The sequence below is a fragment of the Scleropages formosus genome, chromosome 12 (assembly GCF_900964775.1).
Source record: "Scleropages formosus chromosome 12, fSclFor1.1, whole genome shotgun sequence".
In the NCBI taxonomy this organism is placed as follows: Eukaryota; Metazoa; Chordata; class Actinopteri; order Osteoglossiformes; family Osteoglossidae; genus Scleropages; species Scleropages formosus.
The window spans coordinates 13987891-14006800 of NC_041817.1; the positions used below are offsets into that span (position 1 = coordinate 13987891).

General features: G+C 39.7%; 1 protein-coding gene across 4 annotated transcripts in view; it reads left to right on the forward strand.

Annotated features, from left to right (window-relative positions):
* LOC108937610 (neural cell adhesion molecule 2) overlaps nucleotides 1–18910 on the forward strand; it is a 234994-nt gene that overhangs the window by 160044 nt on the left and 56040 nt on the right. For all 4 annotated transcript variants that reach the window (XM_018757633.2, XM_018757650.2, XM_018757642.2 and 1 more), the window contains exons 2-5: nucleotides 189–263; nucleotides 5055–5261; nucleotides 8406–8549; nucleotides 11611–11748. In XM_018757633.2, the coding sequence (XP_018613149.1) occupies nucleotides 189–263; nucleotides 5055–5261; nucleotides 8406–8549; nucleotides 11611–11748 (564 nt within the window). The remainder of the gene's footprint in view (nucleotides 1–188; nucleotides 264–5054; nucleotides 5262–8405; nucleotides 8550–11610; nucleotides 11749–18910) is intronic.

Sequence of the window (18910 nt, forward strand, 5' to 3'; positions counted from 1 at the left end):
GACATTTGGTGTAAGATGCCAGAGCGAGGCCTTTCTCTGCGGGAACCCGGATACTTGACTGTGTCCTTTTCAGACGTTCTAAAGGGAAACTTGCTTTTGAGAAGACATTGTTTGTGAAATAGCAAGATGAAATATAGCCTCCAACTCTGTCCCTCTGTTGACACCTGCCTTTCTGCTTTTCCTTTCAGCTGTTCTTCAAGTGTCCATCTCTCTGAGCAAAGTGGAACTTAGTGTCGGGGAGTCCAAATTCTTCACCTGTACAGGTATGACTCTCTCGCCATACTCCCACATGGCAAACATAGATAGTCTTTCATATTTTTATAATAACCTCACTGGCCCTTTTCCTGTGAATAACATAATGGAAAGACCAACAGCATCCAATGTGTTTGATGCACAAAAATGTATTGCTATTTCTCCAAAATAGTAGGTATATTCACAGATGCAATTATTGTAAGGATGAAAAAATACACTGACTGCTTGGCTTTATGGATCAAATGTTATAACCAGTGGTAAATTCTGTATGTACACACTTGCTAGATTGACTTACAGATTGAAGGCAGAGTGTGTGCTTGAAGAGTAATAGAAGCCTGCAGTCAGAGTTGAGTGTTGGAATGATATCACTCTGCAGTGGTCTCTGTCTCCCAGGGCACAGTGATATTTCATGTAGGGGCAGAAGGGCAGAGGCAGCGATGCTTGTGGACCACGGTAGGGGGGAGTCAGTGCTCTCTGCAGGTCACAGTGGGATGAAGCCAAAGCTACATATGAGGGCAGAGAATGGAGCTAAGACTATATGTGAGGGATTTATTGGAGCACTGAGGGCTAGATGTTAGGACAGAAACTGGAGCTGCTGCTATACAGGAGGGATAGCGTATGCAGGGCAGTGGAGTGAAGCCAATGGTGGTCTATGGAGCATGACCAGAAGGTCAGGATGTAGAGGTAATGTTGGAGACTGGAAGAGCCACAGGTGCACTTTGTGGTTGTTGCTGCTTTGATGCTTAATATGCTAATAATATATTAAAGAGGAAACTGTAACCCAGAGACAAATTTACCACACCACTGGTCTCCACTTTAGACTTAAATATACACATTTTTTTTTCCAGATTCTAGTGCTTCGTTCTTTCTTCTTCTTTATGTCTCCTTCTATATGAAGACTTGTATCTGTAATCAGATTCTTGTAAAATTTCAGCTGAACACCAGGGATGGTAAACAAATCGGTCCTTCAGGCTCAAGTGAGTGGGGATACAGTCGTTCCTACCAGCAGAAGGCTGGAAATTCGAATATCCCTGAGTGCTGTAGTACTCTTGAACAAAGCATTTGTCTGAACAGACTATCCAGCTGTATAAATGGGTAAATAGCTGTAGGTAGCTTAATACTGTAAGTCGCTTTGGAAAAAAGGTGTCAGCTAAATGAATAAATGTAAATGTATGTAGAATAAGAGGGCAGGAGAAATTGTATGAAAGTACAGAACTGTTAAGGTGGCCTTTGCTTTTTTGCCATTCATGGTGTCTGGATATTTATGCTTATTATTACCTTTTATAGCCATTCGTATCACATTGCCAGTGGCATTTCATTCCATGTCCTCACTGACTCAAACATATGCACATTTTAAATTTTCATTCTACATCCTGTACACTGCCAAGAACAAGAAACAAGTGAGTAGCTGTCACCAGGTAGAGGGTATAGAGGGTGAATCTCTAGGACTGATCACAGTATAAAAGCAGATGCATTGCTGCGCTGACCTACTGCATTTAAGACAACTGCCGCAAACGTGCCAATGACACAAAGGCTCCATAGGATTTCAGCTCCACCTGCACTTCCTGGCTCTGTCAGCTCTGCTGTCTCTTCTCTACCCTTACATGGCTTTGGTTCCATCACACCCCTACTTGCATGTACCCTGGCTCCACCTGTGAAGCTCAAAACTCTTAGAAAGCAAGGCAGCAAAGTAACAAGCAGTAAACTCAGACTCTGGATCCTAGTGCTGAGTTGAGCTGAATTAGCTGGAGCCAGTAGTCATTGTAGTCTTGTTCTGAACCATCTCATCTCAATAGGAAAGACAGACACAATTAGTGGCATGCTTGATGTTCAGCGGTGGCTGAAAACTGTGTGGACATGCTGCAGCCGTGTGAAATCCTGAGCGCTTCCATGGTGTAGATTGGCAATTAACGTACATGGAAGCGGGATGGAGTCAGAGGGCGCACCCACAGAAGAGCTTCAGGGAAGCCTTTTTTCCTGGACTGGCCCACATCAGTGTCGACAATGATAATGGTGGCGATAAAATCATATAGGGGAGTTGACCTTTGAAACAACCAGATTCAGGGATGAAATGTAGCTCTTTCCTGCCATCATCAGGGACACTTCCTGACATTGCTGGATCAATCCTTCTACGGAGTGCCGAGTGCTGGGAAGATTGAGGATCACGGATCATCTCCCTCTCCACGTGACTCCTATCTGTCTCCAAGTGGCTTGCCAGCTCCAGCTCTTCAAGGGGAGATCATGTTTATGATCCGTGTGAGCTCAGCTTGGGTTGAACACTGATGTCTTTGCATCGCAGAGAGCGGGGAAGAAAACATGAGAATGAGAAAGAGAGAATGAGCATGTGAGAAAGAAACTGAGAGGAGTAGGGGAGACATCCTGAAGCAGAAATAATTGGATCAAGCTAAGTTTGTTAACTCCTTGGAAGACTCCCAAAGCTCCCATAAGCAGTTAAGAGCACACAACCTTTTCCCCTAATGGTGTTACAGGAGTCATTGCGTCTAAATGAGGGGAAGCGTTCCATGGAAACTTCTCAGTTGTATTATTGCTGCAGTGATGCATATCTGTTATGGGAATACAGTACAAAATTTACGCTTACGGACACACATACACTCAAACTGATACCCGTGTAGCCTGACTGACCCATGAGTGTGTTAAATCAGGATAACAGCTCAAAAGAGACCCTTGCTAGTTCTTTTCCATCTTAATCCAAAACTTCCAAAGGTGCACTGTGTTGGATTATTGGGAAGCCTACTTACCTGAGGGGAGATCGGGTTGACCTTTGACGGCTGATGACTGAAATGTGTGTAGTTAACACTCCTGTTGAGACAGTGCTACAGGACAGTGCCCTCGAAGGGGATTTGGCAAGGAACTGGTGCTCGGGATGACAACACGAAAATCGGTTCCCGTATTCTGCTTTACCATAAGGGCCGGTTGTGTCTCCTGCTATCCGCATGGACTCCTACATCACACTCTACACACCCACAATGTTGCTTACTCTGTATTCAAACATAATTAGTGAATCATTTGATACTGTGATTCAAATATATTCATTAACATTTCCGTTCACATTTATTAACATACTGCACATTTTGGTACACTATTTGTAATCATTCCAGCACCATGCCTTCTGGCACTGAACAGTGTGTTTAAAAGGTTTAAATACGTTTTCGAAATTTCAGACACATCTATTTTCAGAATAGGATATTAATTTTTCCAGTCCACTGTGCCCAGCTTCCAATTAATGTCAACATCATTAGGCATTATCACTAATTAGTCACAGCTGAAGCCCCCTGCCACCACTCAGGAAACGGTGCACCTGTTACTCCAGAGCTTTGACGGGTGTGCGAGCCTCACCAGCCTCCTTCCTTATGTCCAGTTGAGAATGGAAAGTCTAAACAATTGCTGTGCTCTTTACAGCTTACTAAATGTGCCTGGAAAGCTTCCATTTGGTTAAGCAAATTTTACCAATTCCGGTGCTCACGTCGTCAAATTTAATGAGGTCACATAATGCAGTTTCAAACTACCATCTCCCAACTGGTTCCTCCCAGAAGAGCTGAATCAATTATCCCAAAGCATGATGGGTAGAAGCTGACAACACCGCAGGGATAAGGGGGAAGCTAATTTTTTGCTCCCATTAGCCAAGGGGCATGTATACACTATAAACATTGCCCAAGGCAGGACAAGGGTAAGATTCCTTTCTCTGTTTCTTTGTTCCCTGTTGAGTTGCAAAACATTGTCTATTAAGGTTATCTCTAAAGCTGAATCTTGAGTGAGACACACACACTCATATAGACACACACGAAAAAACAGTCTGTATAGGTTTATATGTATGTTTTCTGGCAGGGCAAGTTGTAAATAAAAATAATTTTCCATAAAGATATAACATATGGTCATAATACACATATATACTTTTCCCCCATTTTTATGAGTTTTGATAACGGAAAATTGATTCTAACAAATATGTATCAATTCCTGAGAACGTTAATTCAACTTAGTGTGAACAAATTCTTTTGGAAATTAAGAAAACCACATCAAATATACAACAAAAGCACTCTGTACAGTTAACTTGTGCATATGTGTGTATGGCTGTTTCTTGGATTGTAAACTTTTCATACTTTTTTAAAATTCAAAAGGATGCGGTTAAGAATCACATATTTAATGTGAAAATCAGTATAGGTTTTGAGGCAAACTAGATCTGTAGGCCAGCTGTTGTCATTACAGAGAGATCATCTCTTTTACAGTGAGAGAGCAAATATAACAGTCTAACCACACTCCCAGTGTTTTTACATCCAAGAACCAATCCAGTGTTACGCTAAGCCCATTACAGGTTCTCTCGCTGGACAAAGCAGACGACTAAGAGCCAGAGGATAGTTCAGCCTGGGGATGATATCCTGCAGTGAGACAAGCACAGAAACACATAATCTGGTAGAAATACATAGCAATGAGTTCCAAACATTCTACTGTGGCCTAAAGTACAAAAATAATTCATGTGCAGGTCCAGCAGTCAGCACCAGTGATATAGACAGGCCACCACGAGTCTCTTCCATATGGTGCCCCATGCACAGATTTCTGGAACTGTCTTGGGAGGAGGTCACCAAGGACAACCAAAGTTCTAAAGGAAATTGACAGCTAAGATCTTTGTATAAAGATCTGTGTGATTTGTATGTAAAAAGTGAGTTGATTGTTTTGTGCATCAATGATCACTACATATAGACCTTAGACTTCAAGCCAGAAACATATCCCTGTTCTGCTGTACTGCCGGCCTTGTGTGGTTACACTGTGCTTCTTCTTTGTTCCAGCCATTGGAGAGCCTGTCAGCATAGAGTGGTACAACCCCCAGGGGGAGCGCATCGTCTCGACCCAACGAGTGGTAATTCACACAGAGGGCGTGCGCTCACGCCTCACTATCTATAACGCCAACATTGAGGATGCGGGAATTTACCGCTGCCAGGCCACCGATGCCAACGGACAAACGCGAGAGGCCTCTGTGGTGCTGGAGATATACCGTGAGTGCTATCAACCGAACAAACACACACACATACACCTAACATGTTTCACCCCACGCGCATAATACAACGACTCTACACAAGAACCCAGTTCAACCGAGTTCCCCATGAGGCCACAGAGGAAGACATCTGGCATTGCCATCATACATCTGCATGACTCAAGACCAAGAAGTCTGAATTCTTTCGCACAGAGAATCTGTAGAGCTACCAAGTTGCAGATCACCAGACACATACATACACACACACACACACACACACACACACACACACACACACACACACACACACACACACAGTCCTGAGCGGGGTCGCGATGACCGAAGACTAACCTGGCAACACACGATGCAAGGCTGGAGGGGGAGGGGACACACCCAAGATGGGGCGTCAGTCCGTTGCAAGGCACCCCAAACAGGACTCGAACCCCAGACCCACCAGAGAGTGGGACCTGCCACCGCTCCCCTAACCAAAAATACACAAAACACACACACACACACACACACACACACACATACATAAATTTTCTGAACCGCTTGTCCCATACGGGGTCGCAGGGAACCGGAGCCTAACCCGGCAACTCAGGGCGTAAGGCTGGAGGGGGAGGGGACACACCCAGGACGGGACACCAGTCCATCGCAAGGCACCCCAAGCAGGACTCAAACCCCAGACCCACCAGAGAGAAGGACCTGGTCCACCCCACTGCACCACCGCTCCACCCCCCCCCCCAACCAAAAACACATTTTTTCTTAATGTTTGAAGAAATTTAGGCTAAAAGTGACAGTTTGAAGTTATAGTTCAGTGAGAAAATTTATCATTTTATAACATTAAATTATATCATTTACATTTAATGAAAATTTAGCTTTTCATGAGAACTGAGAGGAAGAACAGTGGTTACAGGTGTAACAGTTACTGCTACAATGAACAGGCTACAAGTAATTACACTGAACTAACACTTTGAAAAGAAAAACTTTCAAAGAACACTAACTGAATTTTAACATCACTCATCATTATCCCAAGAGATTAATAAAATCCAATCTATCCACGTAAAATCGTGTTATAATTAAGATCTGTAGTTTTTGAATACTATTATTAAGCTGCTTTGGAAAGAAGTTTCTAAAAAATGTGTAAATGTAAATGAGTAGCTAAATAATAGAGAAAGGATTATATTTAGCAAAAAACTATGAAAATGTTTTGAGTTTCTATTGAAAACATAATTTTTTAAACAGAACAAAGATCTCCACATTTTTTTTCTCCAGTTTTTTACTGTTACAGTTTTACTAGCGTCTGGTAGTTATTACCAGAGTGACCTCCTTGGGGTTTATCTATGCAGAATAAGCAGATACAAATGATGACTACAAAATAAAAACTAAAGCTCATACATAAAAATGTGCACGTTTTGACTATTTACTTTATACCAAGAGATGTGTATTTGAAGCCTTGCCCCCATGTAATCCTCTTACTGCTGCTATTGAGGGAGTCTGGTTTTTTCTTACCTTTTAATTTTTATTTTCTGTTTCTGCCTAAATGATTGGCATCACAGTCTCTGAGTGCAGCAAACAGAGACCAGGGGATGCTTTGTTTGAAGACGTTAGACAAATCTGTTGACATAACTGTGTGTCTTCCAGCCACACAGCAGCTGTTCCAAAGAGACATCCTTTTCTTTCTTTCAAATTGCCAACCAAATTGCTACGCAAAGAAGAAAAATCCATTAAGTCATACGGGCTGAGCTTCACACCAAATGACAGTATGCTACAGAAATGTAAAAAAAAAAAAAAGGGCAAATTCAAACAATGGGACAGTCATTTAAATATACAAGGGCACAAGGTATATAATGTGTCAAAATAAGGAGAGGGTGAGAAAACGTACACTTGCATGAAATGCATTTGTGTTGAAGATAGTAAGTGTTCCTTTAAAAAAATTAATGAAAATAAACACATAGTTCAGTTAGATATATATTATTTTCATAGATGGCATTACCTTACATTGTTCTATATATGCATCTTAGTAAATAGTCAGTGTGCATAAGTGCAATACATATAATTAATAAACAACGATGAAAATGTTCAGTAGTATTACTGCTTATCTAATTGCTTGCAGGCAATTAAACAGTTTGACAAAGCATTTCCTCCTGAGAGCTGGCTTTGAATCAGGTGAAACAATCTTATTAGTTAAATGCAACTTTAATTTTAATGCATGTTAATTCCCAAGTAAGTTTTACAAGCTCTAACTTCAAATCGAGAGCTTCAAAACATTTGTATACCTTTAAACATACTAAATTGCAGTCTCTAATGAAAAATGCTGATGTGTAAGCACCTGACATGAGGTGATACACACTTCCGAAACAATCAGTATCATCAGCATTCTAAACATTATTTCATATTTAATCATACACGCTGTAGACCCAAAATAACGCGGGGTCCAGAATTTTGAGCCATGTCAGTATTGTATTTAATTTATATGTTTTAGCATAAACTTGCCAATATTTCATGTCTGACACTTAGAAATCAACTACCTAAAGGAAATAATAACAAATGAAGCTCTGAAACAACTGAAACAATGAAAAAAGTGATGTAGTAAAGTTTATTCATAGGACATCTTTTTACAGATAAACGCTCCATGAAGCATGTGAAAAATCAACAACTTTAAAAATTCACTAATGAATGAATGAATGAATGAATGAATGAATGAATGAGCTTTATTGCCAAGTATGTTTACACATACAAGGAATTTGTCTTGGTGAGAGAAACTTCCACAGCACAGACAGAATGACAGTGACAACACACAGATAATAAAAGTAGAGTGGGCTAATAAAAGATAAAAAAAAAAAAAAACGATAAATGCGTTGGACACTGGACAAATCACAAATGGATTAAATCTGTAGCACATAAAAAAAAGGGGGGGGGGGGGCAGAATTGGGGTCCAACCTTTATGTGTTCTGAGTGGTTCAGCAATATATTGACCCAAGCTTTGTCGGTCTACAGTGTACCTCCATAACCACACCTAGGCTTCATCAATATACTGACGCATCTAAAAGAGCCAGGCTCTGCAGCACTTCTGAGGGGAAATGTTTCAAGTAGCCAACAATATGATCTCTAATTTGACATCTTGTAAAGGTCAGTGCTTTGTCATCCTTTGTTCCTCCTCCAGAAAAGCTGACGTTCCGAGATGTGAAGTCACCGCAGGAGTTCCGCCAGGGAGAGGTGGCCGAAGTGGTGTGTGACGTCACCAGCTCACCTGTCCCAGCTGTCTCCTGGTTTTACAACAACATGGAGATCAACCCCACGCAACACAGTAAGCACCCCTTCCATCACCTAACATATACACTCGTCACCTGGGCCATAATTTTACATCCAAACAGCTCTTAGAACAGCAGGACAGTAATGAAGAAACAAATACGCACAATAAATGTTGTTGAGCGCATATTTTTTATGTTCGAGAATTATGCAGAGACATGTAACATTTTCACGGGTCTTCAGGACACGCAATTTGCAGATTTTCATAAGCATTCCCTTTAATTGTCCTTTAATTGTCAGAAACTAACAGATAGCATAACAAATAAAAATGTTTCCAACACAAACAGCATGTTACATTAAGCTGTTAAACTAATTGGAATATGATATCAGTAGTTCAGATGATGGATTTCGAAAATGTGTTTTTCTGCTCTTTAGTGGCCCAAACTCTTGTTGTTCTTCTTGTAATTATTGTTATTATTAAGTAATACACCAACAATAATAAACCATAATAACAACAACAATAATAACAATAACAACAACAAGAACAGCAACAATAATAACAATAAGAATAATAATAATATGAGGTTGAGTCACAAAACATTTGCAGTAATCAAGAGAAATCCAGATTATTTTGGATACCTTTTGATTTACTTGTGTGTGTGTATTGGCACTGCTTTTTTAAGAAAAATTATACAGCCATGGTTGGCTCTATGTGTGGTAATGCTTTTGTGAAGACCTAGGTAATAACAGGCGAAGTGATGTTTTGCGACAAGTGTGCAGTACATTCTGGCGGTTGTGGCGGTGGGGGGATATGGGAGGTCTAGTTGCCTAGCAACACCTTTTGATTGGTTGTTTGTTTCTGTCAGTACCTTAGAAATGAGCTGTACTGCGAGTCGAGCGCTGAACTCTGTATGCAAACAAACAAAACAAGTAGTAAAGCATTCAGACGTTCCAGAGAAGGGCTATGTGAAGTAAAGCTTCGGCTAGAGGGGGGCTGGCCCAGTTGATGCAGCATGAGCTTTAGGAATCTGCAAAGTCTGTGAATATACTGAAAATAGAGAAACACTGACATCCAGCAAAGTAGCCTATGTGACTCATGATTTGTGTCTTCCTGAGCAAGTGAAATAGCACCTACTATACTTGCTAAAAAGGTACATTAACATTTACATTCATTCATTTAGCAGACACTTTTGTTCAAAGCGATGTACATCTCATGGAAAACACCATGTGTGCATTACATTAGGAGAAAGAGACTTAGATGTGGACATGTGATTCTAAAGTACAGTTAGTTTCTTTCCACCATACGAACCTATGTTCATCGCAAGAGTAGCTGCATAAAAGTTGATCCAAATATCCACGATTCCTGATCACCCCCTAGCATTCTTTTTTTTTGAGTTACATTTAACCATTTACATTACATTACAGGAGTAGCTCCATAAAGCTTTATCCGGGAATGATCTTAACGTTATTGTGCATGAACATTTACGCCTTACATGAACTCAAGAGATCATAGGAGAAGTGAGTCCGCAAGATGTGAGTTTTACTATCCTTTTTAAATGTGGACAGAGATTCAGCGGTTCTGAGTGAGAGGGGGAGGTCATTCCACCACAACGGAACCAGAAACGAGGACCTCCATGCTTTACCTTTCGTGCATGGGACCACGAAATGGGCAGATGTGCAAGAACGTTGCATTCTGGCTGGCGTGTAGCGAATGATCAAGTCCTGTGGATAGCTGGGAACAGTTTTATTGATGCATTTGTAGGCCATAACCAGGGTCTTAAATTTGATCCGGGCAGCTATAGGAAGCCGGTGCAGAGAAACGAGTAGAGGAGGAGATACATGGGAACGCTTCGGGAAGTCAAGCACAACTCAGACAGCAACGTTCTGTATCAGCTGTAGAGGTTTGATGGCAATAGCAAGAAGGCCACACAAGATAGAGTTACCGTAGTCCAGACAGGATGTCACCATGGCCTGGACTAGTAGTTGGGCAGAGTCTGTTGTGAGGTAAGGATGGATCCTGCGGATGTTATGCAGGATGTATCTGTAGGTCAGAATTATTATTATTATTATTATTATTATTATTATTATTATTATTATTATTATTATTATTATTGTTGTTGTATTTATAGAAATATGGAGTATGACTTGTAATAGAACACATATCCAATGCTCTAAAGTGTTTTCTTTTTTTTTCTTTTTGCTGTGTTTTTTTTCTTTTTAACATTGTGTTTCAAAACACCAACTGCTATTGCTGTGGCACGGTTGCCACCAAAATCAGGCACTGTGTTTTATCAGCGTGAGGAGGAGGAGGGAGGGGTAATATGTCTATGCAAACTTCAAAGATTTTACACAGACATAATATCTTCAAAGTTCATCTTCTCTAAAACTGAAGATAAAACAGACATCAGCTTTTTTGAAGGATCTCTATTCTGAATTGTAATTGAAGAACTGCTATAATGTATATGAGTCGTATTTCTACGCTGACAGTTACATTATATGCATAATTTGTATTTTCCATATTGTTCGACTGGAGAAATTCCCTGAAAAAATCACTTGTGAAATGTTTCTCCTTAAATTGGATATAGTTTAGACAGGCAGGGTAAAACTTTATGGAAGACAACCATGAAAACATTTAATTCCTTCCTGAATAGAACTTTTATTATACCACCGAAATAAATAATATGAAGCATACTTTGGTGCTCAGGACAAACACATAACTTCCAAATATGTAGATTGATTCCTTTCCAGTTGTATCTCGCCTGTTAACTATATTTTCAAATTTTTGTTCACAGACCATGACTGAAACATTTCAGACTCATTTGGTTAAAATTTTGTCGTAATGACAAATCTCGCAGATGCTTTCATGTGTCAAATGACCATTTCAGTGGGCTTCAGTAACTTGTAATATTGCACATTACGTTTAAAAGCATTCATTTAAATGGTCCGATTATAGATTTTAAAGCCCAAGGTTATTTAGTCTGTTGGAATAGTGTATTTTTCAGTGAGCGATGCCTTATGAATTCTGATAACTTTTTGAGAGTGACTGTTTTTTACAATGGCCTGTCATTCACTATCCCTTTGTGTCCCTACCCCCTTCTCCACCACCCCTCTCCCCCCAGACCGCTTCCTGGTGCTTGCCAACAATAATCTGCAAATCGACAAAGTGTCCAAGACGGATGAGGGTGTGTACCGCTGTGAGGCACGTGTCGAGGCCAGAGGAGAGATTGACTTCAGGGACATCTCTGTCACCATCAATGGTTAGTGCAGCACATGAGACTGTTGAGTTACACTCACACTCTCTGCGTGTGAATAATGAATCACAGACGCCCGCCGCCATACTATTAACCCATTGGCCCCAGGGATGCTATGTCTATTTTACTTGATTCTTTCTGCTGTATTGCTTCATGCTTTTACAACCATGTATAATACCCCAGAGCAATACCTTTATGAAGATACTCAGGTCCACCTGTAATACAACTTGCTAAAATCTGTGATAGAACTTCATCTTGTCACAAGATTTAGTGTCAAAGATGTAATAATATTAGATATAATGCTATAAAAAAATCATAATAATAGAACCAGAGAGGTTTTAAAATGTGAAACTCTTGGGGCACTGTCAAGCATTACTTTTTGTTGTATTTTTTTGGTGCCAGTCAGTTACAAAATGTGCCAGTTATGTATTTTTCTGTTACAGCACATTTCAAAGATTTAAACATGAGTGTATTTTACGGGGGGCTCATATCACAGGCCGCTCACCTTTTTTGAATTTAAGACATGTCTCAGGTGAAATACACTATTACATCCTTTATGTATCACTCTTGCAAATTCTGAATCCTTCATTACTGAAATTTTATCTTCCGAGATTTTTTTTTTTTTCCTTTTATGTACACTATGTAGTTTGCTATTTCTGCTGTAAACTCCTTAGAGGTGAAAGAAATGAAACCATGTGAAAATTCTTAGTATGAAAGGCACTTGTGCAATTCTGACTGAGAAAATCAAAAGTATTACAATTTCAGCATTAATAGCTAGGAAAATAAATCATATGAATGCAAATGTATGCCTGTCTTGACACCACAAAAGCATTTTCACAGTGTCTTAAATCACAGCTATGCTGCTGTGATGCTGTAGGTTGTGTTATTGTTGATTGTTTGGCCACTTCTTTGCACTTATCCTTTCCTACCTTAATGGATTGTGGATTACAGGTGCTGTAAGTGCTTGTTGGGAGCAATTTGTCCTGTAGTATTAACCTTTTGAACAACTATATACCATAATGTACCATTATTTCTTGGGCCAAATCACTGTAAAGCATTTACCTTGGTATTTTACTGTGTACATTTATTGTGTTCTTATTCTTACTATAACAATGACTATAACCACTTGTCCTGGGCAGGGTTGTGGTTAAAAATTGTTGCTACGGAATAATTTATATTGCAGGTATGAAGTAGAACTAGTCCATCATAAACTTAAATTTTACATTGGAAGGCATTGTTCCTGCCAGATCGGATTAACAAAAAATATTGATATTTCTAGTCTTTTTTCTGCATGCTAAATCTATGAATTAAATGAGCTCTAAGAAATGTTTTGTGTATAATCTGACATTCTAACAAGAAGATACCCTTTTGAGTGTTGGCTTTGTTCAATGTGTTTAAACACCGATCATGTAGATACCGTAACATTGTTAAGCAAGACTCAGTATTTCTATAAGTCATGACAAACAGGATGACACCATTCAAAACTAATTCGAATCCACCCACTGTGCTGGTGTCTGCCATGTATGAAGATAGCAATTTAGACAGACACCATGATAAACTGTGCCTTTATCAGGAAATCCACCTGTCAGCCAAGTGAATGCAGTTTTCAAGCCCAGTGAATGCAGTTATCAATGCCAACAGAGAAGCTATCAGCCTGGTAAATGCAGTTATCAGTGCAGTGAATGCAGTTATCAGCCTGGTGAATTCATGTTGCTGTTTTCACTCAGGCTTGATCGGAACCACTGGGAACACTGTGGATATTTCTAGAGACCCAATTATCATGCTGGCACTCATTAATACATGGTCAAACACTCAGTGTCCCCCATGTTTGCCAGCAGGAGAGGTGGACTTGACAAAGGTCCAGTCTCATCCATGAATGAGAGGAGCTCTTTGCCTCAGGGACAGGCCTTCACTTCTCTTTTCTGCACCAAAGGGACAAAAGACAACAAAAGCTGCTCTGATTTGTCTGCGCCCTGGGAATTCAAGCATTGTCTTATCACTGATTTAACAGTGTTTCTGCAAGTCATTCTGTCTGCTAACCTTGGGCTCCTGGGAGAATAGGATGGGTGGCTCTTGTGTTTTGCTGTTTTGAATTGTGAAAAAGGTCCATAAACATGAAGAAATTAGATGAGTATATAGTGAAACAACAGTAGTATGGTGGCGCAGTGGGTAGTGCTAGTGCCTCACAGTACCTGGACTACATCCTCAGATATGGGTTCAGTCAATCTGTGTAGAGTTTGTATGTTCTCCCCATGTTCTTTGGGTTTCCTCAGGGTATTCCAGGTTCTCCCACAAACTAATGACATGTGTTTCAGGTGAACTGGTGACTCTGATTTGCCTTTAGTGCATGTGTTAGTCAATGTCTATGCATGTGTGTGTATGCCCTGCAACAGACCATAGTCCAGTCCAAGGTGTACCCTGGCAGTCACTTTATGTCTCAGAGTACAGAACTATTTCTGGTATACCTCAAGAAATGGATGGATAGATAGATACAAAGAAAAAAGCCGTAAAGACATACATGTTTTGAACTGAATAATATTCACATATATGTGCAGTTTCATTGTGTTACTGTGAAAGGCTTGGAATGCAGTTTAGCTGTACTTTCCATAAAACAAAGTAAAATCAAATTGACTGACGGCTTATGGACTATAATTATAATTAACACAGACAGAAACATGTTTGCATGATTACCTTTGGCTTATTAAATGACTCCTGTTTAAAAGAAAATGCTTTATGTTTCGGCAAACCCTCCCCACTGCTTACACAATTATCTTTTTTTATTTGTACTGGGCAACCATGTTGTTGTTTATCACCGAATGCAAAGGCAATTGATTCAAGTGTTACTGAGTGTGAAAGCAACTACAATGGGGCTGATAACTGTTGAACAATTCAGAAAAATGCAGAGAAAAATTCAGAAAAATGAGCTCTGAGTTATAATCAGAATGGCATATAGCCACACATTTGCATATGATATATTCAATTCCAAATTAAATAATTATTAAGACAAGGAAAAGCTAAATTGCCTCTAGTGCCTGTGTGTGTGCGCATGTGCGCGCGTGTGCATGCATGTGTATGTGTGATACAGATACATGACACCAATGTCACATGTTAAATGAATAAGTGTACCCATTCACATAAAAAGAATTATTTATTTTTTAATTACTATTTTATAAGCTAATCTCAACCAAGCACCCCCAATCGAAAATGTAAGCCACATAAGAATTAATCTCCCAATACGTAGTTCTTTGATAAGAAAATGTATACATGTAGTAATTCCACATTGCTGAATTCCTTTAATCCTCTTTTATTGAAAGGTTCTGAAATAATATACCATTCTGCCTTGAACACGTGTGACAAAATGATCCTCTGTCTCTTTAAAAGATGCAAAATCTAGCCCCTATTGTCTGGCAACCTTAGCAGGAGCTGGTAATCAGCTGGAGTGGAAACAGATGTGCAGGCTACACACCTGCCATTGGATAACCCCCCCTCTGGAAAAGTATCCAGACTCCGAAAGTGGTGCGACTCGTTCCTGCAGGCTAAAGTGTGCTCGCTCGGGAGCATGTGTCTTTACATTGCATTTTAAATGGCCTCTCTTGTCTGTACTATGATAAAGCAATAATTTACATATTACCTGCAAAAATGCATTCAAATAGTTGTTCTCTCAAACTTCACCTGATTTTCCATTTTGCGGAAGATGGATGTTGAATCTAAATTGCGTGGCATTTATACAGATGTGCTCCTTGTCATTTCTCAAGTTATTGTAAAATTAGATTGTAAGAGTCAACTACTGCTTTTTGCTGGTAATATGTTTCTATTACTTTATAATTACACTCCATCTTGTTCTCAACATTTCTGTTCTGTTTGTTAAAATGTGAAAAGGGCATTTTTTTTTTCCCCCAGCTGCTGTACAGTAAATTTCATAGTGTTTGCAGTTTTGTTCCATGTGATAAAGTGTCAGGGAGACAATCGACTGCAATCATATGCAGTAATTTTAGTTTGTCATTGATTATGCTGCAAAGCTCTAATAAAAATATACAGTAGCTTTGATTCCTCAGCCCTGTCAGATATTAATGTTTTCAGTGATGCTTGAGGGGGCAATAGAATTTTAAGCATATCCAACTGGCCCTAGTTGCCAGAAGGGTCATTAATAGTTTGCTGCTAAAAGTGTTAGTTGAAAAGTTTTCAGGGAGGCTTTTAGTTTCAGGATGTCGCCAGCAGACTGCCAAGCTGAAGCCAAGATTGTCTGAAAAAATGTCGGTGTGGATTTGTCACCATTAGGCCTCAACATCTCATTAGGAGGAAGGACATCAAAACATTAGTTCTGCATTATTTCATGATAGTCTGTTCATTCCCTTTTTCACATTTTCTCAGTTAATGGCAAATCTTTTAAATATATTTTTAAATGTTAATTTTATCTGGCCCTGTATTAAATGGTGGTAATTAATTAATCTGTAATGTTTCAGACATTCAAAAATCATTACTGTTCGTGCAGTTCTGTACAGTTTAAGAATCATATTCATTTCTCTAGTACTGGGTTGTATTTTCCATTATATAACTCATCATTCGGTGACTCATTTACTCATTTAAAAGAACTAGTATTTTTTTAGGTATAAAATTTCTAATTTTCTGTCACAGTATATCTCCTCTGTCCTTTTCTTGTCCATGCCCTGATTTGGCTGAGAGTAATGTCATAGCTGCCATATAATGACACATAATAGAAGGTGCCATATAACGGAACATAAGGCTGTATGTAGCATAATGTTTTATTTTGTCATCACAGATCAGCAGGGTTTTCATGGGCAATGTGACAACTGTTATAAACGGACATGATGACAAGGTGATGACATAGTTTTTGACATAATAATGAGAGTTTTATGAGGCTTTTGCAGAACAGCTCATCAAGTTAAGCAATGGTGCACCAGGCCTGACATATGCTGGAGGAGGTGGCATTGTACCCTCTGTACTGGTTCTCACCCATCAAGTGATAACAGTAGCCTCTCTTTCCAGTGGAAATAGTAGGTTCTCAATTCCAGATCCTAGAAGAGGGTCAGTGATGGTCTCAAGTGGTTGCACTTTTACTTGCCTGGGGCACCCCATGAAACTGGAGAGCCAAAATTCCCAAGACCAGGGTATTAGAATGGCTAAAACTGCAGTTTGATTCAAATATCAGACCTTTAGGGCCTTCTAAGGGTCAAACCAGGGCAGGACTACCTTCTGGCTTTAGAACTAACCCTTATTCCGAATTTACCAAGTAAGGAACACAATTCCCTTCCCCTTCTTTTTGCAGGCCTCATATGACCTCATGCCCTTAGAAGAGTAAGCGGAAAATAGTTTGGCTGCCACTTGCCAGAAGCAAATTTACGCTATTGCCTTCATTATGATGACCCTGCTGCCTTCCTGCCTTATAAGCAAATCATCTTGGATTTCAGCACGAAATGTGCCTGAGTACTTTTGTCCAGGGAGTGATTATGTAAGAGGCTGATGACTACTTTGACATGTTCATTTTCCTCCCATTATAAACCCTAAACCACTACAAATTAAACAATCAATAAAAGAAAATAAATTACATTTCAGCTCTAATTGGAACAAAAACCTTTTGGGTAGGACCAAACTAAAGAACAAAAATTTCCCTTTTGAGAGACAATGAACTAAAAGAAAAATAGCTTTTTTTTTTTTTTTTCAGGCAACTTGAATGAATTACCAATCAAAACGAAACCCTCACTTCAATCGTTGCTTGCTTGTTCAGCTGCCTCTCCCCAAACCTATCCAAGACTCTTAAAGAGGTTTGAGTGGCTGCATTAGGGCTGGGTCGAACAGATGAGTACCTGTTTAGAAGCCTGACTAACAAGGTCTATAGTAGCTTCTTTGTGGGTTTTCTTCTGGGTGTTCCAGTTTCCTCCCAGAGTCCAAAGACATTCAGTTCAGGTAAATTGTTGATGCTAAATTGTCCATAATGTGTTGATGGGGGTAGGGGGTGCAGTGGCGCAGTGGGTTGGACCACAATCCTGCTCTCCGGTGGGTCTGGGGTTCGAGTCCCGCTTGGGGTGCCTTGCGACGGACTGGCGTCCCGTCCTGGGTGTGTCCCCTCCCCCTCTGGCCTTACACCCTGTGTTGCCGGGTTAGGCTTCGGTTTCCCGTGACCTCGTACGGGGCATGCGGTTCTGAAAATGTGTGTGTGTGTGTGTGTGTGTGTGTTGATGGGTGAACGTGTGTGTAGATACCCTTTGACGGGCTAGTGTCCCATCCAGAATATGCCCTTGCCATCGGTGTGCCCAGCAACTCCAGGGTCGGTGTGAGCATGTGTTCATTCATTCATTCATTCATTCATTTGTAGTCTTGTGAAATACGCATAGAACAGAAAATAAAAAATGCAGCCTTTTGTCTCCATCAGTAAATCGTCACAGTTTATGTGGAATATATTGAATTGAAATTCAGAATATGGACTAAATGACACAAGGGGCTAGCAGCCCTCTAATATTGTAAAGTAGATTAAACAATCGTTCCTGCCACGGCACTAGCTGTTCTATATGGTAGCTCTGCATGGCTGAAGTAATTTGAATTCCATGGGAAATGTTAGTCCTTGTGAAAACAGGAAAACCTGCAATGATCTCATAAAATTCTTGAAGTAGTACATCACACACCTTACAGATTTTCACAGGTACATTTTCTTAGACTAGGTGACTATTTTCAATACACACTCTTTCAACATTATTGTATGCTGTAGAGATACAATATTTAATATAAAAAGAGAATCGTGTAGACCGAGTGATCTGTACGTTGATGAAATAAAATGCTGAAGTCAGACTCTTAATAGGTTATGAATAAAACATGGACTTTTTGTATAAATTTATAAATGCATATTGCATTAAGTTTTGTATTTCATTTCATCAAAGTAGTCTGCAGAAAATGATCCCTTTATACTATGTTTTTAATATAATAGCTCATAGAAGGCAATTTGGTACTCATTTTGACTGTTCAGAATTATTCTGTGGAGGAAATGGGCGTTAAAAAAAAAAATCAACTGTAATAATTTTTTTTTAGCCTAAGCTACAATATGAAATTGCTATGTATAGGGTGGAGTGCATTATTTGAAATATACATTTGCCTGTCTTGCTTAGTTAAATACAGTATTTTGAATGTAAAATGCTTGGAGTAAACTTAGCAAAAT